Genomic DNA, 26012 nt, shown 5'->3' on the forward strand with positions numbered 1-26012 from the left:
AGCCGATACGTGAAGTCCCAACGCGTGAAGATTCAAGTTTTTCAGTTTTATTTGTCACATACATATCAGGGCATACAGTGAAATGCGGGTGGCCATGCCCGCTTCGATTGTGCAATAATACTAATAATAAAATAGACATAAAAAAACAGGTAATAAAATAGACATAAAAAGGGCATGATAAAATAGACATGCTAAATTCCTGAGATTGTTAGCTACGGACTTAAGGCACTGGGTCCTATGTACACTACTATACAATATACAGTTTTTACTCTATATCCCTATGCTATACTTGCTATATCTAAACTATACTATACAAGAACCACATCGGTTCTTTCCTTAAAGTTACCTTTATTTTTCTTGTTCCTTTAAAGTGACCTTTCCATTTAGTTTAAAGTGACCGTTTGTGTGTGAGCGATTGCAGCATGTGTGTTGTGTGTGTCTGTGTGTGCTCATGTGTACTTGTGTGTGGCGAGTTCAGTGTTCAGTGTTCTGATGGCCTGGGGGAAGAAGCTGAGCCGTAGTCTCTCTGTGCAACGTCAACTCACGCTGGTGGTGTAGGTGCCCTCGGGGTCGTCCTCCAGCACTCGGGACAGGCCGAAGTCGGACACCTTGCACTCCAGGTTGTTGTTGACCAGGATGTTGCGTGCAGCCAGGTCGCGGTGAACGTAGCTCATGTCAGAGAGGTACTTCATGCCCGCGGCGATGCCACGCAGCATGCCAACCAGCTGGAAGGATGACATCTCGCCGTCGTGGTCCTGAAGGATGAAAAGATCAACGGGTGTCCAAATTAAATTAAAACCCTGTATTTTTACAGGAAATATACACTATGGGGCGAATTCACAAAGGGATTGCGTGGCTTTTTCTGACGCAATGCCTGTGAAAATAGCCCCAAAACAATCCTTGCTATTCACAAAACACGTGCAAAGAGTGAAATACCGTGCTAACTGCATTGCCACCATCATTGCGTCTCTGTGCGTCAGTGCTATTTGTGGGTATTTAAATGAGGTAATATGAGCGGGAAATGTGCCCCTTTCTATGCAAATGAGCCTCATTGCAAAAACACTCCAATTCACAAAGATCGGCGCTAATAAGGCCATGTCCAGACTAAAACGATTTTGGTTGTTTTAGGCAAAGTATTTGACCGTTTCCACCGTTCTGCCACACGGAACTGCGTTCTGGCAGCCTGAAGACAATACTTTCTGATACCAGCTCCCAGAGTGCGCAATTCTGAAGATGCCCCCCATTGAGTCACCATCTTTACAAGCGATACACGTCTTCTCCTGAACCGATGACGCGTATAGCCCACCTCTCCCTTTCCCGCAGGTGCAAACTCAGCCAAACATCACCAACCACCGTCGACAACAGATTGACATCTCCCTTAACAGTGTTACAGAGCTTGATTGGGCTTTTACAGCTAAATGTACTTTTTCTGAAAGCCCAAGTAGTAGCCAAGCTTACTGTTCCATAGCATACCCCTTCAGTTGATCATGACAAATCCTCTCTTACCTTGACGATTAAAAAGCCTCCATAATTTAGTAAATAGTATCCCCATGGCATGGTGTTGAGCTGTAGCCAAGCTATGCTATCAATATTAGCTAAATAATTAGCGTCACATAGCTGGCCGTTTTCTGAAAACCCAAGCACATATTGTTCCATAGCATACGCCTTCAGTTGATCATGACAAATCATCTCTTACCTTGACGATTAAAAGCCTCCATAATTTAGTAAATAAAGCTGTAGCCAGCCAGCTAGCATTGATGCTATTCAAAATGCTATCCACATTAGCTAAATAGCTAACAAACTAAATACAATAGACAGTGGTATCCTGAGGTAACGTTAAATACAACGTTTGCTAGTCGAAATGACTGGACACACACAGGGACAAGTTAAACATCAATCAATTAATTTATTCCAACAGGTAGTTTGAGCTGCATGTGAGCCGCGGTCTTTCTCTCCTCTCCTTTGGAAACTAATGACGTTTAAGCTCGAAAAGCACAGAACCGGCCGACACAAGTTAAGCTGCTAGCAACAGACACTATGACACTTCCGGTCGGGGGTTTTAAAAATAAAACAGGAAAGACATTTATTTAGTAAATTTGTGGCATGCACTTATTATCTTGAGACGTTTTCGTTTTTACGGAAACCTTAAAACGAAACGAAAACGAAACAGATCAAAATTGTTTTAGTCTGGACAAGCCCTTCATTGACATGCGCAGTTAAAGTGACACTATTTATGTCTTCAGAGAATTGGTGGTAATTAAGCGCATTGGTGGCCAGCATCTCCGGTGATCCATTGGGTTAGGTAATAATCACAATAATCACAATAAAGACAATAGAACCCGCACACCCATATGCTCCAGAATAAACTTTTAATTTTAACGTTTCGTCAGGTCCATGAGTAGACGCTGGAAACACGGTCAATGAAAGGTTTATTCTGGAGTATATGATAATGTGGGTTCTATTCTCTTAACTAAACATTAAATACAACTTAATTTCTCACTAAAAAAATATTCCTAAATCTGAAATTATTTTCACTGGCACACAGTGCCAACTTCGGCCGAAAGATTCAGCACCATGGACAAGTCTGCTCAAACTAATTTATTTTGGGATGACATGACACGGGTGGGCAAATTCTAGATGTGATTTTTTTTATTCCTATACATCTCTAGATTGTATTTTGATATGATAGACAGTTTGGTTTTGTAGCTTATTAGTGGTTAACAAAAACAGAGTTTTCGCAAAATAAGTCTGCCATATCTTGCTCCCTTTCACAGATTCGCAAAAAACAGAGTTTTTGATCGGAACTTCCTATGAGCTATATGGTAACTTTCGCGCACCTACCACATAATACCTCTGCAACAATGAGGCATTGACCTGTAGGGAGTAGGTGCACGGAAGTTACCATATATCTCAGCGTAGGAAGGTCCAATCAACTCAGGGTTTATCTATACGTGTTCAGGAGACTCATGTGTATAAAACGTGATCATGGTCATGTCCCTAGTACCCCCACAACCCGATGTATGAGCCAATCTATGAACATATGGCAGACTTATTTTGCGAAAACTCTGTTACAAAGCCAAACTGTCTATCATATCAAAAGTTTCAAAACACAATCTAGGGATCTATAGGAATAAAAATTATTTTCACAGAGGGCCACATCAGCATTATGGTTGCCCTCAAAGGGCAAAATACTGTATAAATGTTAATGTAAAATAAATGTAACTACTCCTTTACATATTGTTAAACATATTGTTTCTGTATTTATTACTTATTCAAGTTACACATATTGCATATGCATTTGCATAGATGTAAAAATATATGTTAGCTTATGTTATTTTAACATAAATCATTTTAGTTTATCAGAACCCCATATTACTCCATCAATCAATGATCAAACCATTCAAGTAAATAACAAAGAAGAATATCATCAAATACAAGCTATGAAATTAAGTTTGTTCAAAACCTTTTTGTCACAGTCAAGAAGGGCAGAACTAACAAGTGTGAGCTGCAAAGAACACGTGGGAGAGATGTAGCAGATGTTACAAAAACAAATGGCTGCACACAACCTTGCAGAGGCCATACATCCAACTAATGGGAGATAGTTTGATTACAGAAAACATGTGTCTGCATGAACACACAACTGTAACTGTATTCAAAAATAACAAAATAAGGGTTGTTTCAGTTCACAACTATATTGATCAAGTTTTGGGTGGGACTTGTTTGCGTCCCTGCAGCTTCTTATTCAATTGGGCAAGATGCTCGGTTATGTCACACAACATAGCAAAGTCACACAGTCAGTTTGCATCTGACAGTTCAGACAATATTTCTTCAACCATTTGTTACCTACCATTATCGAATTCCGTCTGGATATTTTTTGTATTTTGGGCTGTAAAATTGTCAAATAATGTCCGAGGAGTAAGTGCTTTTGGCTTTTTTCCATTTTTACTTCATCAATACCTCAGATGTTCAACATAAATGTATGTATAAGAATCTGTAATAATAACTAAGGCTGTCAAAGTGAAAGCGTTATTAACGCATTAACCCACAATTATTTTAACGCCACCATTTTTTTTAACGCAAGATTAGCGTTTAAAAAAACAAACAAGAATTGAATTTTTTTTTAACCAGAGCTCTCGTGGGCCACATCAAATGACGTGGCGGGCCACATTTGTCCCGCAGGCCTTGAGTTTGACACCTATGAGCTACAGTATTGATTGTCAGGACTTCCAATTCACGATCAGAGAATTGATGCTTCTGTTTTCTGTCTGCCATTGTCCTAGGATATGCATACTGTTGCATGGGCAGTATTTATACTATTTTACCATATCAGGAGCAAATTGCACTCAGATGCTCCACGAGCCAACTGGAGCAATCCGGAGCAAATTGCACTCCGCGAGCCAACTGCGCTGACAGATATCAGGAGCAAATTGCACACTGTATGGGTGTGTTTGCGCTAGTATATCATTCATGCAATATCTTTAGTGAATAGGTCCTTAAAAACACATTTGTTCAGACAGGCCTTTGGTCATGCATAGGCACTTTTTCTTGTCCTCACTGTTCTATAGTTCTGTTTTAATTAGTGACTCATGATTTTATCCAAATTCTTTTATTCTACTTTTTCTATCTGGTTTCACTGTTTTTAACTGCTGTTTGTTGTTGTTGTCATTTATTTCTGATTTAGTTTTTATTGTGTTTTTATATTAACACTTTAATCGCCGGAAACGCCGTAACTCGTCATTGCCCGCCATGCTCATTCTGCCGAAGAAGCCGTAACACGTCTTTGATATCAATATTTCAAAAATCTGTGATCGAAATCATATTTCTCCTCCGGGGACCTGAGCTATACTGCTGATCTCCACTCAACTCTCTAACGGTTCAAGAGCGCCATCTGGTGGCCGATCGGCAGCACTCGCGATCGTTAGCCGGACTCCATCTCGACACACTGGATAATCAATTGCTCGCCCTAACTCAATAAACAACGTTATTTGGACGTATATAGTATTATACAACCTGGAAATGGTTCATCTAGATCAACATCCCATAATCGAAAACTGTCTACTCCAAGCTGATCGTCCAACGGCGCGAGGAAGATACGGTAAGATCCAGCGTTATTTTCTAACGTGTTCCATATAAACTGCTCTGATGATCATATGACCCACACTAGGTGAATGATATAACGTTGCCCACGGAATTATAAACGACCCCCCGCCCATCCGGTCAATATCAGATGATACGTAGTAACTTCTAGAAGTACCTCCAGTTGAAATTTTTTATCTGGCACCGATCGCTACCAAACTGTATTTGATCATCAATATAATGCATTTGGGGCTATAAATCAAGTTCTGGAGAAAGCTGCAGAAAACGATAAAAACATACTTATACTTTAGACCATATTTTAGTATGAATATGTGAATGAAAAAGTATAACGTTGCTACACCCTGAACAATGGATATAGGACATTGAATGGGCCATAATAATGTCAATTTAGCAATAGAATTTAAAAAGTTATAGCCCTGCAAAGAAGGGGAACTTCTCCATAGACAAATAGAGCTGGCTAGGGATGGTAAATTATGAATTTAACCATGGCGATCAAAGTGTTAAGCTGTAGTGTAAAGCACCCTGTGCATTCGTGCTGTGAAGGGTGCTATATAAATAAAGGTCATTCATTCATTCATTAAGACGGAGCTATTAGCGGACGCAATCCATTCTTTGTGAATTCGCCCCTGTGAGTATGCTCTAACCCTGTATTTAGACACGAAGTGTACACTGTGAGTATGCCCTATTGTACAGGAAGTGTGCACTGTGAGTATAATATACAGGAAGTGTACACTGTGAGAACACTGTATTTTACTGGAGTACCCTGTTAGAATGGGAAGTTAAAGGGACAATCCACCCTAAAATAGAATTCACATGTTCTGTTTCGTTAAGGGGCTCAGCTTGGCATCACCTTACTGCACTATCTCGCATATGTGCACGCGCACTGAATAAAGACCACAATGTACCTTTAATCCCAATATTCGTCTGACCACACCCCTCATCAGCTTACCTTCATAAGCAGGTGTGTGGTCACCTGCTCTCCTCCTTCTCGCTTTCACCACAAGGAATAAGTGCCTCGGTAGATCCCCACACTTGACACCATGATGGAAGAAATTGGATTAGGAACAGTTTTGGGAAACAAGGATACGTTGACATCATATCTTTATTTTCTCTCTCACTATTTTCGAGAAAATACGGCGATATTGTCTTCGTACTGGAGTGTCTGGAAGATGTTGATCATTCTAAAAATCCTCCACCGGTTTTCGTATTGGGAGCACGCCGCTGCATGCTTCTCAACTGCAGTTCCTTGCTGTGTTTGTTGGGGTGAAACCTGTCAGGCCACAGCTGAACTGTCGGACATGCCGCTGTTGTGAGAAGCGGTGCGTTCCAGGTTGGGTGAGTAGTGTTTTGCTGGCAGGCTCCACTTGTCTGTTAGTGCTATGGGGGCTACTTGACAATGTTTATGGAAACCGGCCCCAGGCTAGGGTCCTTTGTTCAGCCACCTAGGCAACAGAAGGCCTTGGTCTGAAGACCATTATAGTTTTAACTAGTGGGCCGCGACCATTAACACTGGTGATCCCTGTGTGTTTTGGACGAGTGGATTCTCTCTGTCACCGTGTTAAGGCCCCATCTTTCATATCCAAATGAGAGTATTCCTTCACGAGGGGATATGTGCATGAATGTGCGATAGCGGCAGATTCATGTTCAAAGTCAGCTACACAGGCCAGTTGGTATTGTGCTGATTCCGTCGGGTGTTGGTAAAATCACCGTTGTGAAGCGGTGTTGACATCTTGTTTTCTCTTTTCTCTTAAAAAATGAGGAGAGGTTCAGAACGGCGGCCTGTCTGGGTGAGTGTTATGTCATTGTTTACAGGTTCAATTGATAGCTGCTTAGCTTACGGTTAGCCAGTCAGCTGTTAACTGCTGCGTTAGCCTGCTGGGATCGCTGCATGGCCTGCTCAGGTTGGGCCTACTGTTAGCCAGTCAGCTGTTAGCTGCGGTGCTAGCATGTCGTGATCGCTAGGTAACGTTAGCTTGCTGCTATAGACCATGGCCTGGCGCGGGGTAGCTTAGCTTCTCGCGCGCCGCCGTGGGCTCGCTTCTGATCGCGTGCGTCGTTAGCTCGGCGTCTCGCGAGCAGAAGCAGTAGCACCCGAACGGTTGGAGCGGCCGTTAGCTTGATGCTATTCTGTTGAACGTGCTTTGATTTTAACATGTTTTACACTCTTGACTACGACGTCATCCTTGACAGGGGATGTTTCGTCGACCCTGCCCTGAGCCAGGACGGCAAGGTTGCATCAACAAAGGACTGTAGTGCGGGTTGGAGCGGCGATGCTGCCCAGTTCGAACAACACAGGAGCGGCTGTGTTCCTACGGTGTCTGTGACTGCACTTCGCTGATCTACGTTCCGGGTAGGAACAGGTTTGACCAGACCTTATAACACGTTTTCTGGTTTTACTTTTCTAAATGTATTGTGAATAACGATGTTTTCCCAAAACGTGTGTTGCTGCAATGCATTTGGGATACGGCGCGGGTTATGTGTGAGCTGTTTTTGTCACTGGCAGTTAGCTTCTCCGTGCAAATCGGGATGTAATGATCTGGTTGTTGTGTGAGAAACATCATGGTGTTTATATGTACCGTGTACTCACAACTAAGGTAACTAACCTATGAAGCTATGCTTGGTGACAAGTGAGTAAAAGAATGTCCTTTTCTCAGCCTGTGATGACAATGAACAGTGTGTTCACATATTAACAGGTTTTCCTGTTTTAACTGGCCGTATTGAGGGTAAAATAAGAGGATTGTGTTTCCCCCCGGTTCCCTGGGGACTTTTTCATCCTCCTATCAGACATGTTTGTGCACTAATTGTGTCTTTTGTGTGGTAGGGATGCGATGTAACTCTTAGCTTGATTGCTGAGGTTGTGCTAAATCAGCTGGAGAAACTTTATTTTCCTAAAAGAAAAAATGGTTTGGTTGCTGTCATGTGTGCTTAGCAAGGCCTGTGGCCGATACTAATCGAGAATGATGTATTCTCTCATTGTGAAAAACGGCGTTCCTCTGTTGAGTGTTTTTTGCCATTTTTTGTAGGTGATGATGGGTTGTGTGTGTCATGTGACCTACAACTGGGTTGGACTGGCCACAGAAGCACATGTGTATGTTGGACCGGGGCTCTTAGAGCCCTCTCTATTCTGTGTTTTTCCTTAGTAAAAATCAGATAGCAGGTTAGCTCATGCGCTGTGTGGAGCTGTCAAACGCTTCATAGAGCTGACTATGACTGTGTCATATTCTCTTTTTGTCATTACATCGTATCATGGGTGTGGGGTCGTAAAGGGGTGAACTGGTAACCTTTCCTCTCCCCCTTGTTTCTGTCGGTCAGGGGTACACCCCCTGTCCTTCAAGGTTTCCGTCACGTGGCGGTTCGGCACGTTATGGGGGGGGGGGGGGGGGGGAGTTTCCTGGTCCCACGGCCTGGTATATTGGGCGTGTGCACCGCAGGAATTCCCCCGCCATAGAGTACGTCACCGTGCGCGTCTCTGTTGGTAGGACTTCCGTGTGCTGTTCAGGTCCATGTGATGGATCTGTTTCGCGCCTATTCGGGCCTTCTGTGAGTTCGGACTCCTTCTTCCATGTGAGGGAGCCTCCATCAGAGTACAGAGCCTTCCTCCTCAGATTGTCAAAGTGAGTGGACCCTCTAGAAGGGTCCTATTCTATTGTATATGTATTCGATTCAATTCGATTATTGAGTGTGTATGGGTTCAGTGCCTCTTCCCCGGAGAGCCCTAAACCAATTTTTTACATGGCTCAAGGTGCAATATATTCTTTTCAATCTGTACAGCTCGCGTGGGAAGTCTCTCTGGGGATCCCCGTCTCCTTCCTATGGGAGGGTGGTGGGATGTAAAAATTTGGAAAAAATTTACCCCGGCTGTGTAGACTGGGATACATACTGTTGATGCTTCCTTCTTTTCTATTCCAGAAGTGTTGGAGTTAGGGAGTGTCACACCCCTCTTGTCGTTCCCCTGGGCGCCTTGGGGATTCAATGACAGGTCTAAATAGCCTGTTCATTGATGGGGGTGTGTCCCGACGCACGTATAGTGCTAGCTCGCTGTAAACAGGCGATTGACTGGCACGCCTTGGTTGCTTGTGGTTGAAACAGCGTTTTTATAAAGCAACTGAGATGGGGGTTTTTCCTCTTCCGACGACCAAATCCCATGACCTGGGTTGGTTTTTCGACGGATTCTCGTTCATGTCTGGGGGATGATGACGGAATGGATCTGAACATATGTAGAGGGGTCTCACGCCCTTGGGGTGGGCCACCAGGCGCGGTTCGGCCGAACGTCTGGGTGGCGCCTTCTTTTCATGTTAAGATCAACACGCATATCTGCCCTTCTCCTGGAGTAGGCATGTCGGCGTGGTTAGGGCACGGGACTGGTTCTGGTCACGCTGGTCCAGATCAGTTGAACCCGTTGTCCGCCGGGGATGCAGATCTGCTGTTCTGGTACCCTGAGGGACTTGGGCTTTTTTCAGGGGGAAAAATGCCAGGTCGGTCTGGGTGTCACAGGGTTAAGCGCTATGGAGACCCTGGTTGGGTACGTTTTTACTCAGCACTGTCGTAATGGCTTACAGCCATGCCATTCTGTACACGCTCGATCTCGTCGGATCTCGGCCGCTACACAGGTTGGTCCTGGTTAGTACTTGGTTGGGAGACCGCCTGGGAATACCAAGTACGGTGTGCTTAGGGGCTGGTTCTCCATTATTTTTCGCTCGTCTCTCACGCATGGCGAAGAGGGGCCTGTGGGGGTGGTTTTTTGACCTCCTCTGGTGACCCTGTGCTTCCCGTACCGCCAGGCCCGGTCCGGAGTGAGGTTTGCGACCCGTAGGCCTGGGTTAACCCTTTTTTGAAAACTGAAACACTTGTACTGCGGTATAGCCGGTGTATACCCGCAGGTGTGTTTTGGAGTTTTTTCTTGAGGGGTTATAGGAACAACCACCGCATTGGGTAACACCGAGGTGGTTGATTCCCTGGTGTGTTGGAGCAGTGTCAACTCCCGGGTTCACCGGTTGAGGGTGCCCCTGCACGTTCATGACGTCTGCCAATCGTGTCAGCCTTCTCTGCCTCGACCCCTCTGGGTGGGGGTTTTTAAATGGAGGCTTGGTCATGCAACACCGCCAGCTTACGCTCCTTCCGCCGGGGCGGCTGTGTTCAGCTGTCCCCTCTGGCGCCTGTCTCGTCCGCAGTCTCCAGGCTAGGGTTAACAGCCTGTTGCCTGGTTTTTCCCCGGTGCGCTGCCTGCTTCCGTTGGTTAACTTTTTTTGTGTGCTTACGGCCATGCTGACTGCCTGTTCTGCAGGGTCAGTGTGCCAGGCGGTGTACTGTTGGGGGGACAGGGCCCGCTCGGCTTATGGCCATACCAACCTGAACTCGCCCGATCTCGTCCGATCTCGGAAGCTAAGCAGGTTCTGGCCTGGTTAGTACTTGGATGGGATTCCGCCTGGGAATACCAGGTGCAGTAACTGAGGGGCCTTTGTTCGAATACGCTGGCGATGTGGGGGGCGGGGCACTGCGTGCCCACCTGGTGGGGTCTTGATGCTGGCATCATGGACTTCTCCGGGCCCCCATTAGGGAGTCCAGTCCTTTTGGTGGGTCTGGGTCTTCCTTCGTGCTCCGCTGCTACGGCCTTGCCACGGGGTTGGGTTTGCCCTTGACCCCGTGATTCTGGGGGCAGTAACGAGGTTGTTCCTCCGTTCGTTCCCGGGTGGCATGCGGGTTGTGCGTGTGTGTAGTCGTGGGGTCAAGCCACGGTCTGCTCACCCTGTGCGTTGAGTTGCTTGAGTGCCTCTTCGCACGGTCGGGTCCGTCGCCTTCCCGTGAAGCCCCTAATAGGGGGGATACCCTCCATTAGGGGGGGTCGGGGGGGCTCGGCCCTCCCTGTTCTGATGGTTTTGGGGGGCTGTCAGCGGGTGTATTTGTCAGCCAGCGGCTCCGCTTGGCCTCCCCTTGTGCAGTAAGGTGATGCCAAGCTGAGCCCCTTAACGAAACAGAACGTTAGGTTATGGCTATAACCAAGTTCTGTTAGTTAGGGGCGACGCTTGGCATCAGACGGCCGCTGCAGCCCTTGACCTCACCTTGTGGTGAAAGCTTGGGAAGGAGGAGAGCAGGTGACCACACACCTGCTTATGAAGGTAAGCTGATGAGGGGTGTGGTCAGACGAATATTGGGATTAAAAGTACATTGTGGTCTTTATTCAGTGCGCGTGCACATATGCGAGATAGTGCAGTAAGGTGATGCCAAGCGTCGCCCCTAACTAACAGAACTTGGTTATAGCCATAACCTAACGTTACTTCTATGACAACAATAAAGATAAAAGGAGCTACCTGGGTGCTTTTGAAGTGTTTTTACTGAAGTAAACTGTACATGTGTAACTGGAAAGTTTAACAAACAATATACATCTACCTACAGCCCGAGGAAGACCTGTTGAGATTGAAACACATTGCGTTGTGTTTGCCTCAGTGTATTGTGTGAAGCTGTACATTGTTTGTTAAATGTACCAGTTACATATTGATATATACACCAGATATTGATTTAATTGTCCAAGTTCATTAGAATAGCACAATGTGAATTCTGTTTTAAAATTCCCTAAACCAAATTTTCCCTCAACATAAGCTGACAAACAGGAAAATGACAGAGGGTTGAGGGGTATATATATTGTTGTTCCTATATATTTAAGGCCCCATGTTCCCTCAGCCCATTGTTCCTTTGTATATATATTGTATATATATATTAATAATAATAATAAATGTTCTGTGGGAACAGTGAACAGATGATATCTTTGGCTGAGGGAACATATGGTGAGGGAGTGTAGAGCAGTGAGGTTAAAAGTAGAAAGGTGAGTGCAATACAACACCCAAAATAAAGATTCAATCCAACACAGCTATGACAATAGCAGTGAAATATGTCAAAGGAGGTTTAGCTTGCGGCCACTGTGTAGCAAGCGGTGGTATCAGTTTCAGTGAAAACAAATGCGTGTGTGATGAACGTACCCTCAAGTACTTATCGAGCGCGCCGTTCTCCATGTATTCAGTCACAATCATAGCGTGTTTGACTGTTGGCACAAGAGGAACAAACCATTAACACTTTAACTCGGTGTAGCTATATACAGTAAATGCCATATCCCAAATACAATAACTGGAATGAGCTCATATCCTGACCATTAGAAACCCATATATGATAGCATGCTCCATACACTGCTGGGATTTTTAGGCCTGTGGTAAGTTCTGTTTCAGTAACAATATTCTCAATATTCTCTTGCTTGTGTCTATACAGGGATATTGCTGATTGTGATATGAGAATGTATATTAACACCCTATCACCTTCTCCTTAACCAAGGAAACTATAAAAGAAGAAAGGGTCATCATGTCATAATACCAGCCTTCTATGCTCTGCTTAGTGCCAGACTTTGGTGCCAGGTCTATTGAAGGCTATATTAAAATGCAATATATACAAGCTATCTGAGGAAATAAATAAATAAAACGAATAAATCAAACATTGGCTAGTTAACAATGCAACAAATTGCAGATGATTCTGACATCCGAGGTAATAATCTCTAAATCATAAATGAGGAGATGGCTGATCTCATTCAACTCAATGTCGGCCGAACTGAAAGTTCCCACACTTGGCACCAATGTTTGTTCACATGCTACAGTAACGTGATGACCCTTCCTTCTTTTATAGTTTCCTTGTCCTTAACCAGGATATGAGCTAGTATCTGGAATAATTTGCGTATGTAAACAATATAGAGAAAGCTAGCCCAGAGTATGCTAGTGGCGGTTCTTACACTTGGTGACCACGCCCTCCAGGTGGATGATGTTCTGGTGAGAGAACTGGCCCATGATGGAGGCCTCGCTGAGGAAGTCTTGCCTCTGCTTCTCGGAATACCCCGGTTTCAGCGTCTTGATGGCCACCGCCACCTCCTTCCTCCCGGGCGGCTTCAGACTGCCCCGATACACCTCGCCAAACTCGCCTGCCAGGGGACACACAACATCAAAAAGACACGGTAGATTGAGAAACCAGATCTTAGAGGAATGTGGCTTTTATGTGTCATCTCATGTTGCCTGCTCCCGGCAGTTTTTTCTTCTTTTTTTTTCAATCAAGAGAAAGTAAACAAGGAAGTCTCATTTGACTGTTTGGCCCCGGGGCCTCTTTCACAGAGGTGTGTGTGCTGGCCGGTGCACTGCAGGGCCTGTGGTGCTGGAGCATGGGAATCAGCTGTCACATGGGTGGGGGAGGAGCAGCTATGGTCATGGGAAATGGTGGGAGGGGGGTGGCTGTAGAAAAGGTGGAGTCGGTTCAAAGGGTAAAGGTGGTCACACTCCAATAAACGTATCGTCTATTGAGAGGCTCAACAGGCCCCCTACACGAGGTGCACTGAAATCCTTCCAAACCAAACCAAACCAAACCAAACCAAACCAAACGCCCCACCCCCCACCGTCACCCACCCATGCTTTTCTGCAACAGTTCCCTTTGTTTATATTAATTATTCACTCTCATTCCAAATGCCTCTCAGTCTAACGCGCAGTAGGGATAGCGTTGCCAGAGAAGAGTTGCCACACTGAAAATATGTCCAAACTTGTCAAGCGAGAACTCAGCTGCTAAGATACTAATCTGACTTGAGTAACCACTGTTAGTCAAACGGCTAAGCTGTAGGAATAAGGGAATATAAACAGTGACTTTGAGGGATGGAAAGAAAAGAATCTTTCAGCATCGGCGTGGGTAAACCCCCCCGAGAGCAGATAGTTTCAACAGCGTTTCACTCACCGGCCCCGATGACTTTCTGTTTGCTTATGTGGCTTGGGTGGATCTCGCTGGCGAACTTGAGGATGGCTGTGTTGGGGTCCTCGTAAGTGTGCGGGTCCACGTAGGTCTTCAATGGCTTCAGTTGCTCTGAGGAGATGACAGAGTGGCGTGTTAGTTGGAGAACGAGGGGAGGAAGAGAACGACATGGTGGTGGTGGTGGTGATACAGAGAGTTGAAAGAGAGGGAGTAACTTTTCTTTCGTCTACCTGAGCTAGAGAAGTAGGTGTCCTCCGGTCCTTGTCTGGCGTGAGAGTTCCTTCTCCTGAGGATGAAAGGACGACATCCGCAAATGAATATCTCACTTCAAAAGAATGCTCCTGTCTCTCGACGTCCCTCGTTTAGTTTGTTCTCGTTCATTCAAGGAGGGAGCATAGCGACCATTGTAATATTTTTTTCTCAAGACTTGTACTTTTCAAAGGAGCCTAGATGTTGGTGTGCTGCCTCCATTCACAACCACAAGGCGCTTTGATAAAGGCCGACGACACACTGTGTTTGCCAAGCCAATTTCAAGACAGACAGACAGACGGGCAGACGGACACGCACACTGCTACAGTCCGGGCCAAGGTCACCTTTAGAAAGCTAGCTACAGTCTGGTTACAGAAAGAGCCAAGCGCCTCTTATCGCCAACAATGTGCCACTCTGGACCCATTTCTTTTCAAAGGCCCTACCGCTCTCCAGAACATACCCATTGAGCAGTGACAAGTTGCACTCAACACCCAATTATTCCCCAGCGAGTGCTAGGACACAGATACAGATAAAGTAAGAGGGAGAGTTGGCCAAAGGAAGAGGGAATTAGAGAAGGTGAGAAGAGGGTGAATAGAAAAGGCCATTTGGAGGCAAGGAAACAGGGAAGAATGAGAGAGGAAGCTGGCAAAAGAGTGTGTTATGACTGGTTAACAAGAGAGAGAGAGAGAGAGAGAGAGAGAGAGAGAGAGAGAGAGAGAGAGAGAGAGAGAGAGAGAGAGAGCGTGCTGCTGACCGTTTGCGTACAAACAGGACCACGACCACGATGAACAACATGGCTGCTCCTCCGACTGCAGCACCAAAGATGACTGCTGTTTGGTTGTTCTGGCCCAGGCTTCCCTGTGCTGGAATACACACACACACACACACACACACACACACACACACACACACACACACACACACACACACACACACACACACACACACACACACACACACACGATGTTACACAAACATATACACACTGCTGAAAATACAGTTGCACACTATAGACTGAAAATCACACATACAGAAGACATACCCCCCCCCCCCTCTCCCCATATTAAGAATGCCATCCTGACATACCTTCAGCCAGGGTGTCAAACTCCTTCTCCATGCCGGAGCCTCCGGGGGATCCCTGGCTGGAGAGGGCATGGACCCTGAACAGGTAGGACGTCCCCGGGGCCAGGTCGCTGATCTGCACTGAGCTTTTCTCCAGGATCAACACGGTGTACGTGGTCAGATTGTCCAGATTGTCATCCTGTGGGAAAGAGGAAGAGAAAACTCAGTATAAACAAATATGGTCAACTGAATTCCCCTGTTTCACTTGTCATCAGTGGTGAGAGTAGTGGTGGAGGATATTTGGATGTGCCTGGTACACATGGTATTACTTGTGACGATAATATTAACATTGGTATACATTTTAGACATAATGATATTCATTACAGTCCGTGGGGAAAAGATGGAACTTCGTACCTTCTTGCGGTAGGTGAGCTCGTAGCGGGTGGGGCTTGGGGCATGGGGCCGCGGGGACACAGCCCAGGACAGCGAGAGGCTGGTGGGGGTCCGCTCATCCAGGTGCATGGATGTCACCTTGGGAGGGTCTAGAAAATAGGGGGACAACGTGTCAGCACAATAAAGGCTGTTTGCAAGACCGACCATTAGGGATGTCCCGATCACATTTTTTTGTTCCCGATCCGATCCCGATCATGTGATTTTGAGTATCTACCGATACCGATCTTTCCCGATCCGATCAACAACAAAAAAATAAAATAGAAAATTGTATCCCAATTTCTCACATTACATTCACCCTGAATCCAGGTGAAAAGTTAACTTCATTCAAGCGAGGCATTGCAATCCTTGACATAAATCATTTGATGTATAATTAAATCAAAGGAAGTGCGTTTGGGTCTGAGAGTGTGTCTGGGCTGCCGTTCTGCAGCTGGATACTATTGGTTTGTTTTGACAAAATTCTGCTGCTCTGTGTGCCAATAAATAAATGAATGATGATATGCAATTTAAAACCAAAACTAAGGCCTCAGTATGAGTTTAAGACGTGAACATGGTCATGTTTGTTAAAAAAAATAATAATAATAATAAAAAAGAAAAAAATATCCCGATTACTTTTATTAATTTTTTGCCGATCCAGATCTTCGGAAAATCACGTGATCGGATCGGGACATCCCTACCGACCATACTTGAATGATGATAAAACATTTAAGGAACTAGGGTTGGGTACCGCTCACATTGAATCGATACCGGTACCGGCTGTACCTTTTTCGGTACTTTACTCTCTCTGTAATAACAAACATTTTATTTCAGTTGTAAAACTAAAGTAAAAATTTCTCAATTTCAACATTGTTATCACACAAACTAAAACCCCTCCCTACCTCCCTCTCCCAAACCGTTCCTACAACCATTTTTAAATGTATACATTTATGTATTATTATTAAGTTTAAATATCAACATTATCTGGCCATCCTCAGTAAATACTATCGACCTCATCTGGGCCCTCATTCATCAACGTGGACTTTGACCTTGACCTACTTCCACACGTAAGCACGGAATTTAGAACTAGCGCACGCACAGGGAAGTCGGCATTCATCACACGTGCGTAAGCAGGCTCTACGCACACCTGTCATGATGAATCCCACCTTGGCCCTGCGCCGCAGCTCGTGCACGCTTTCACGTATTTGCATACCAAAACCGCCCCGACCAACCAAATATAGTCAGGCCCTCCCCTTCAAATACCATGAGGGAATCCCTGTGCGTGGAATGTTGGAGGATGGCAAAGCGAACGAAAAAGAGAAACTACACAGACACCGAGGTGGAGGTCCTCGTAACGGAGGTGGATAAATAAAAGGCGGATTTGTAAACGGTGATGTCAGATATCAACGGCTCCCTAAGACCATTGCTGCAATTCTGCCTGGACAGCTCAAAATACTAATAAAGACCGTTCGTTGACCACTGTTTGGCGTTGGTTGTGTTGTGTGTCATTATAACCGCGCTGGAATATGACTGCCTTTTCCCGTGTTGTTTGATTAATACCCACGGATTAAAGTTCTCCTCAATTCTATTCCAAATCGCGATGGATCTCCCGTCAATTTTCTACCTGCTGCATGATTTCTAGAGGCATACTACTACAATCTATTTTGATGTCAGTATTGGGTAGCCTATATAAACAATATAATACGAGAGCATATACAAGAACAATGAATCTCACTGCATGTATGATGTATCCTGCCTTTCAATACATGAACTTGAATTCCATCATATAGTCTGTCCACTATCTGCATGGTGTCATTGCAATGCGTTTTCTATTCTTTCTTGTACAGTAAAAAGGGGGAAGAACACTATATTCATATGACTTATTCTGCTTACAGCTTCGAAATTCCACTTGTTTCGTTTAACGTAAAGCCTTTTAAATATAATCAAAACGTTCCCGTGTTTCGGCGGTCTGTGCGCAAAATAATAACGAGTTGAGCTTTATGATTTATGATGAATTGAAAATGGGGGACCCTGATGTAAACAGGACGAAAGTTGGTCTGCATCCCCAATTAACAATTGTATGTACTGAGCTGTACTGTACTGTACCCATTCTGCAATCTGTTAATAAACTTTTCAATCAATCAATCAATCAAGCTACGCGGAGCGCAGTCAGTCAGTAGCCTACACCCCGTATATTCCGATAACGCTATATAAACCATGAATGAATGAATGAATGAGAACTTTATTAACAGATTGCAGAATGGGTACAGTACAGTACAGCTCAATACATACAATTGTTAAGGGGATGCAGACCAGAGAAAGACTTTCGTCTTGTTTACATCAGGGTCCCCCATTTTCAATTCATCGTAACATATATGACATGCTGCATTCATTCTGAGAGAAAGATCTATTATTCCAAATGCTATTTATAGGGTTTTGACCATAATTACACTACTGTTGCTATTTTACAATGAACTATAATGAACTACGGTTCATAGAACATCCAGTGTTATTATGCACAGAAGCTCATTTCCTTGTTGTAATAATATATTCTACCACTGGGCGCGAGGTACGCCAGGTCCGAAATGTGCGTAGATGTAAGCACGAAGTCAAGTTCAAGTTGAAGTTGATGAATCCCATTCTTTGCTTAGAAATGATCGTACGCACGGGTTACGCACAGATCTGTGCGTAGAACACGTTGATGCATGAGGGCCCTGGTCTTTCCAACGACCAAAGAGATGGGACGTGCACATACACGTGCACACACACACAAACACACACAATGTTTATTATCATCAACTATCCAGTTAGTTTTTATAGTGTAACGTTTGGCTACTTAAAATCATTATTTTCGCACTGGGCGGGTCTTCGTCTATGTGGCATTGATCTAACGTGAATCGCAAAGGTTCCCGACAGACACAATGTACATAATGGATCGCTTTATAAACTTAATAATCGATATGATTTCGGCGTTTATTGTGACATACAAACCGGAAATGGACCTGGGCGATCGACGTCCTATACTTGGGATATTTCACCGCCAGTCTCTTTGACGCACGGTAAGAGGACGCTAACGTTATTTTCAGCCCAATTGTTTATTCATTTCACTGCAAACCGATCTGATCAATATATCACCCATACTACATAAAGCATTTACTGACGATCACAGAATTATAAATGACCCCCCCCCCCTTTCCTCCGCGCATGATGACGCATAACGTATAGGATCATATACAGTTGAATTTTTTAATATAGCGTGTATCGGGAATAAACGGCAATCGATAATCTATATATGCGTTTAGGCCTATAACTCACATTCTAGGAATTACTGCAGAAAACGATAAAAATATACTTATATTCTAGAAGGTATTTTTGTATGAATGTTTGAATGAAAAAGTATAACGTTCCTACATCCTGAACGATAGATAATCGATGTTGAATGGGCCATAGTAATGTCAATTTAGCAATACAATTTTAAAAGTTATAGCCCTGCAAAGAAGGTGAACATCTCCATAGGCTTACAGTGGTGGCAGACTGGCTATATTGATGGATATAAGTTATGGCAGGGAATGTGTTAAGGAACGTTCGTACAATCCCAAAAGGAGCCTGCGTTTTGAGTTCCACTATTCAAGATAGTGATTTCTCGTTACCGCGTCATAATTAGCCATTGCCCGCTGCCTCGTATCAGCCTTCCTTACCTGTGTAGTGCAGAGTGGTAGTCAGAGCGCTGGTGGAAGGGGTCCTGTTAGCCGCGGCGAACTGTGACACCCCGCTGTGGGCCTCCACCGTGAAGGTGTAGTTGAGATGAGCGTCCAGCTCGCTCAAGGACACCTTGGTGTCAGTCAGGCCAGCACTGGCCGGCTCGTACCGGATCTTCTCCCCACACGGCTGGCACGTGGCGCCTTCGCAGCGCCGGCACTCCACACTGTAGGTGATGTCGGTGCGGCCGCCGACGTCTTCAGGAGGGCTCCAGGAGAGGAGCAGTTTGCCCGCAGAGAGCTGGGTGGTGGTGGCCACCAGGTCCTGTGGGGCAGAGGGCAGGCCTGGAGAACATGAGGAAAAGAGGATGTTAAAGATCTCCTCCAGTCAAAAACATGCATTCTTATGGTTAACTCCTCTTGAAGGCATGACTTTGACAATACAGATTGGTTACAAGCAAATTTCATCGTAAATCCACTTCATTTTTGCCTTCTCGAACGGTTCCTTTTCGGTGATTCGCTCGTAGCTAAGAGCAAGATTAACGAATGTGGGAAAGCAGACATCTTCGGATTTAAATAATTATAATAATAATAAATACAACAATATCTGTATCATTAACAATTACGACTCAACAAGGCATCATGATGTCCGAAAATAAATAAAAGCACTACACAAACACTGCAAATTACAGTGAAAATAAAATAAGAACTAAACTCATCGTGTAGTGTGTACATGCATCTGATGAGCACTATTACTCAGTAGTATTTATATATTTTATACCCAGTTTAATCACCTGTGCATTGTATGTTACTATTGCACTTTACTGTTACATTTGTATTCTGGTTAGATGCCAAACATATTTTCGTTGTAATGTACTTGTGCGTAATGTACGAGAACGCGCTTTCAGTTTAAGGTTGAACTCCTGCTTGTTGCTAATTTGCATAATCATGGATTCTTGCATTCTCAGTGAGGGTCAAGGTGTAGAGATGCTGCTAAGCCATTTTCAGTAGTTTATTGAACAATGTGGTGGAAAAACATATTTATACAAATTGTTATTCAATACAGAAGATGTTTTAAGGGTTTAAAATACATCTGGAGAGGATCTTTAAGGGTGTTGAATCAAAGAACATCAAGCACTATTAAACTGTGAATTCAGGAAGCAATGCAGGCAGTGGAGCTAGTATTCCTATTATTACACGCCACAACCATAGTGCACACTGCTGTTAGTACTCTGTTGTACTGTTGTACATAGTACTGTGTAGATGTGGAGAGTGATACAAACTGTCTATGGCTGTGAGGTGCTGTTGTCATTGAACCACATGTGTCTGTCCAACTTGGGAGTTGTTAAACGTTTGTGCACCATTGCCACCAAGACAAGATTCCCGTACATCCATTGTATTTGGACAATAGTGTTTATGATTTAGAGTCACTCACTGTAAACTAGGGATGCCCCGATCACGTTTTTTGCCACCGATACCGATCACCGATCGTCTTGAGCCATATCGGCCGATACCGATCCGATACCGATCGTTTTTGGTTTTATATAAAAAAATTATTAAAAAAAATATATACTTAATTTTTATATATATATTATATAATTATACTTGTAGTTGTATTATCTGCGAGACATAGCCACAAGTCAAAATGCTCGCTATCTCCACTGTCTGTGTGTATACTCTGCTTTGGTCAAATCACATTCAGCATGCCCTCAGCAGGGTATCTGCGGCTCTGCAGATATACCCTACTCCCTCAGCTAGCCCCGTTCGTGACTGCGATGCAAGCCGGGGCTCGAATACGCATCAAATCAATGTTATAAGACATTGATATCAGGAGCTATCTGTAGCTACTGCTAGCCGGTTAGATAACCTTAAGACAACGCCTCAGTGAACTATTTAGTTTAATGGGACATTTTGTTTTGAACAGTGAGCTAACGTGAGCTAACGTGAGCTAACGTGAGCTAACGGAGGTATCAACATGCACTACTAGACTATTGCTGGAGCATTTGTTGATATCAGGAGCTATCAGTAGCTAGCCGGCTAGATACCATTAGACAATGCTTCATGTATTAAACTAAAAGTGAATAGTTGACTGGGTCATTCTGTTTAAACAGTAACGATAGCTAGGTAGCTAACGTTAGCTCACGGTCCCATGCACTAGACTAGAGCGGAGCCTCCTCTGTGTTTACACGGGTAAGGGAGGGGCAGGGGAGGAGGAGGAGCGGCAGATTTGCAGCTCCGTGTGTCTGAGACAGAACTCAGCGAGTGAGATCTCCGCTAAGAATTGGATCATGTTTTTCTATCGGTTTTCACGATCGGCGAAAATAAAGCATTATCGGAATTCACCAATCTCATATTTATACTGAATATCGGCCGATACCGATCGCTGGCCGATCGATCGGGGCATCCCTACTGTAAACCACAGGACAGAATTCCCGTTGCTAGAAACGTTTATCGCGAAGCAAAGTCCCCATTATGTCCTTCGGGTTCTCTCCTCACCTGAGCAGGGTCCGGTGGCTGGGTCGTCATGGGCGCGGTAGAAGCCGTCGGCGCAGGGACAGAGAAGTGCCGCTGAACCCAGACCCTGGGTGTTAGCGGGACACGCCCTGCACATCTCGCTGGACGCAGAGGCCTTGAAGAACCCCGGCTGACATTCTGCAAAATAAAGAACAAGAAGAGATGAGGAATGAGCATGGAGAATGTGGGAGAAACCCCAGAAGCTCTCGTCGCACACAAGAACCTGAGCCTTAGGCGGCTGGGTGGCACAGCGGACTAAGCGCTCGTCACCAACGCGAGAGACACTGGTATCGAATCCGGCTGTCAGCGTTGCCTCCGGCTTGGCCGGCCGTCATACTGGCTCAATTGGCAGCGGGAGGGAAGCCGGTGGGTGGGTCCGGGTCGTTGTAAACAGCAACTCCTACAGTTCGGTCGGGGCGCCAGCACAGCGAGGGAAGGATCTGGAGAGAGGTAGTGTGACCTTCCACACGTTACACTCTCCCAGTGAGAGTCCGCGCTGCCAGGTGAAAAGAAGTGGTGGGCTGGGTACACATGTGTCGGAGGAAGCATGTGATAGTCTCCGCCCTCCTAAGGGTAGAGTGCGCAACGACCAGGGAGGGGATTGGGAATTGGCATAACGACTAACATTGGGAGGGGAGAAAAACGGAGAAAGAAGGGGGAAAAAGATAATTTTTTTTTAAGAACCAGCCTTAAAACAGTGACTTCAGGTAACTTCCTGTGTATATGACACGGAACATGTCCCATACTCCTCCTGAACCAACCCCCCAACTCTACCGATCTGAAAGATTTAAGTGCAGAACAGGGGTTGAACTTTTCACCTCACCCTGAGAGGCGGTGCAGGTTGAGCACCCACCATCTTGCGAAGAGGGGTGAAAGGTCAGACTTAGACAAGGCCGCCGATGTTGAGATATGGGAGAAAAACATAGAGGCCGTGCTCTGCATAGTGTTGACTCTAGCTATTAATACAGTGTCTGCATCCATCTACGAGGGGGGGGGGTGTTCAGTTCATACGCAACCCTGGCAACAAGGCCTGATTACCCTGTCACAGCCTGCCTGTACTCCTACGCTCCTTTCTCTCTCTCTCTTTCTGACTTTCTCTCACTCTCAACAAACACAACCAGTTGACCCACATTCCAGGACAGTAAGTCAGCTATCAGTGCTGCACTAATTGCAAAAACAGATAGAATCAGTTATCAGTGCTGCACTAACAGCGAACACAGAGAGAGAGAGAGAGAGAGAGAGAGTCAGTTATCAGTGCTGCACTATCAGAAAACTCAGAGAGAGAGAGAGAGAGAGAGAGAGAGAGAGAGAGAGAGAGAGAGAGAGAGAGAGAGAGAGAGAGAGAGAGAGAGGAGAGAGAGAGAGAGAGGGGGAGAGTCAGTTATCAGTGCTGCACTATCAGCAAACACAGAGATAGGGAGAGAGAGAAAGAGTCAGTTATCAGTGCTGCACTATCAGAAAACACAGAGAGAGAGAGAGGGAGAGAGAGAGAGAGAGAGAGAGAGAGAGAGAGAGAGAGAGAGAGAGCGAGAGAGAGAGAGAGAGAGAGAGAGAGGAGAGAGAGAGGGAGAGTCAGTTATCAGTGCTGCACTATCAGCAAACACAGAGATAGGGAGAGGGAAGAGAGAGAGAGAGAGAGAGAGAGAGAGAGAGAGAGAGAGAGAGAGAGAGAGAGAGAGAGAGAGAGAGAGAGAGAGAGAGAGAGAGGTGTTATGGTTTGTAACCGACCCCAATCGCACAACACAAGACAGGTATGATGGTTTGCCAAGAAACAGATATTTATTTAGAACAGGGAAAAAGGGCACTGTCCCTTTAAGGGAGAAAACACAATACAGGAATATAATATGAGGGGAAGGTAAAGTGCCTTTAAGAGGCGGGCAGAAAGGGAACACTATGGGAAGGTAAGGGAACGCCTAAGGGAAAGGTAAGGGAACGCCTAAGGGAAGGTTAAGGGAACGCCTAGGGAACAGAGGAACTAGAGACTAGGAGAACTAGGGATAAGGAACTAGGTGGAACTAGAAGGGGAGAACTTGGGACCAGAACTAGGTGGAACTAGAAGGGGAGAACAGGGGCAGAGGGACTGAGGCCCGCGGAGGCGGGCTGGGGAACAGGAGGAACTGGGGACAGAGAACGCGGAGGCGGGCTGGGGACAGGGAGGAACTGGGGACTGGTGGGAAAACATCTGGGCCGCTCTGCAGAACAGAGGAGAGGGTTAATATTCAAAGGGAACAAACAGAGCAGATGCAGAACAGTCCAAATAACAAAGTAACAAAGTAATACTATCTTCGTGTGAATAAACACACAGTGGGAGATGAAATGTCCAAAATAATATCCACGAGAGAACAAAACAGAGTGGAGATGAAATGTCCAAACTAATAACTAAGTGAGAACTAAAGGAGGCAATACGCTGGGTGAGTGACATCACAATCAAAACTCACCCAGGCGTATGCGTAATGGTACAGGAAACGCAGCGGGAAGGGGGCAGGGGCATTACGCTGAGTGAGTGACATCACAATCAAAACTCACCCAGGCGTATGCGTAATGGTACAGGAAACGCAGCGGGAAGGGGGCAAGGGGCATTACGCTGAGTGAGTGACATCACAATCGAAACTCACCCAGGCGTATGCGTAAAGGTACAGGGACAGCAGCGGGAACGGGGCAAAAGGCATTACGCTGAGTGAGGACATCACAATCAAAACTCACCCAGGCGTATGCGTAAAGGTACAGGACAGCAGCGGGAACGGGGGCAAGGGCACTACGCTGGGTGAGTGACATCACAATCAAACTACCCAGGCGTATGCGTAATGGTTCGGGGACAGCAGCGGGCGAGGGCATCGCCACCGGGTGGCTGGCTGTCGGAGCCGAGGAACAGAGTGCTGGAACAGCGGCGGTGGCGAGGATGTCGTCCACCGGGTAGCCGCTGTCGGAGCCGAGGAACAGGGTGCTGGAACAGCGGCGGTGGCGAGGATGTCTCCACCGGGTAGCCGCTGTCGGAGCCGAGGAACAGGGTGCTGGAACAGCGGCGGTGGCGAGGATGTCGTCCACCGGGTAGCCGCTGTCGAGCCGAGGAACAGAGTGCGCGCCACACCTTGGTGTGCGCGTCGGAACAGTGGCGGTGGCGAGGGTGTCGTCCACCGGGTAGCCGCTGTCGGAGCCGAGGAACAGAGTGCGCGCCACACCTTGGTGTGCGCGTCGGAACAGTGGCGGTGGCGAGGATGTCGTCCACCGGGTAGCCGCTGTCGGAGCCGAGGAACAGAGTGCGCGCCACACTTGGTGTGCGCGTCGGAACCGAGAGACGCTCGGGTGCGTCTGCGAGGAGGAGTGTGCCAAGCACGAAGGTCTGGAGATGCGCGTCGGCGCGCTGAGGTCTGGAGAGCGTGCAAGCTCGAAGGTCTGGAAGATGCGCGTCTGTGCGCTGGTACGGAGGAGCGTGCCAAGCTCGAAGGTCCTGGAAGATGCGCGTCAGTGCGCTGGTACGGAGGAGCGTGCCAAGCTCGAAGGTCTGGAAGATGCGCGTCTGTGCGCTGGTACGGAGGAGCGTGCCAAGCTCGAAGGTCTGAAGTGGAACACTGGAATACCTCCCGTAGAGGATTAGAGAGCGCAGTACAGTGTCTCCCTCCAGGCAAACGGCGGCAGGTGGCGAAGGCTTGAGCGCATCTGGCGCGCTGGTCTGGAGTGGAACACTGAATACCTCCCGTAGAGATTAGAGAGCGCAGTACAATGTCTCCCTCCAGGCAAACGACGACAGGTGGCCAAGGCCCTTGAAGATGCGCGTAGCGCGCTGGTGACTGGAGAGCGTGCCAAGCTCGAGGGTCCGGGAGATGGCGTTGGTCTAGATGTGCGTCAGGACGAACAGCTGCGCTGGGTCTGCAGTGGAGCGCTGGGGTGCCTCCCGTGGAAGTTACAGGGAGCGCAGAACAGTCTCCTCACAGGCTACGGCGACAGCAGACGAAGGCTGGAGCAAACATCTCAAGGCTGGAGAGATCCATCTTACAGCATTGGTAGACCAGAGGATCTCCCGAAAGAGTCTAGATGTTAGAGAATATGACTCAGCATGAATACAACACGACCCCACCCCGAACGAGGGAAGAGCCCTGGTATTAAAGCCCACAGGGGAACTAATTAGCCTGCCACCACAGGTGCGAGAGGTAATTGATAATAGTCCAGGTGTGGCCACTGAGAGTAAACGAGAGTAAGAACGAG

At 46.2% G+C, this 26012-nt stretch overlaps 1 protein-coding gene across 1 annotated transcript in view; it reads right to left on the bottom strand.

The window, feature by feature from the left end:
* The window catches only part of epha2b (eph receptor A2 b), a 69868-nt gene that overhangs the window by 10518 nt on the left and 33338 nt on the right, over positions 1 to 26012 (bottom strand). The window contains exons 4-13 of the mRNA XM_084332961.1: positions 21792 to 21947; positions 19296 to 19640; positions 15586 to 15713; positions 15196 to 15370; positions 14864 to 14972; positions 14091 to 14146; positions 13846 to 13971; positions 12866 to 13051; positions 12072 to 12133; positions 546 to 755 (exon numbers count right to left, since the gene is read on the bottom strand). Of these exons, the coding sequence (XP_084189087.1) occupies positions 546 to 755; positions 12072 to 12133; positions 12866 to 13051; positions 13846 to 13971; positions 14091 to 14146; positions 14864 to 14972; positions 15196 to 15370; positions 15586 to 15713; positions 19296 to 19640; positions 21792 to 21947 (1553 nt within the window). The remainder of the gene's footprint in view (positions 1 to 545; positions 756 to 12071; positions 12134 to 12865; positions 13052 to 13845; positions 13972 to 14090; positions 14147 to 14863; positions 14973 to 15195; positions 15371 to 15585; positions 15714 to 19295; positions 19641 to 21791; positions 21948 to 26012) is intronic.

The sequence above is a fragment of the Notolepis coatsorum genome (assembly GCF_963971535.1).
Source record: "Notolepis coatsorum genome assembly, chromosome: 17".
In the NCBI taxonomy this organism is placed as follows: domain Eukaryota; kingdom Metazoa; phylum Chordata; class Actinopteri; order Aulopiformes; family Paralepididae; genus Notolepis; species Notolepis coatsorum.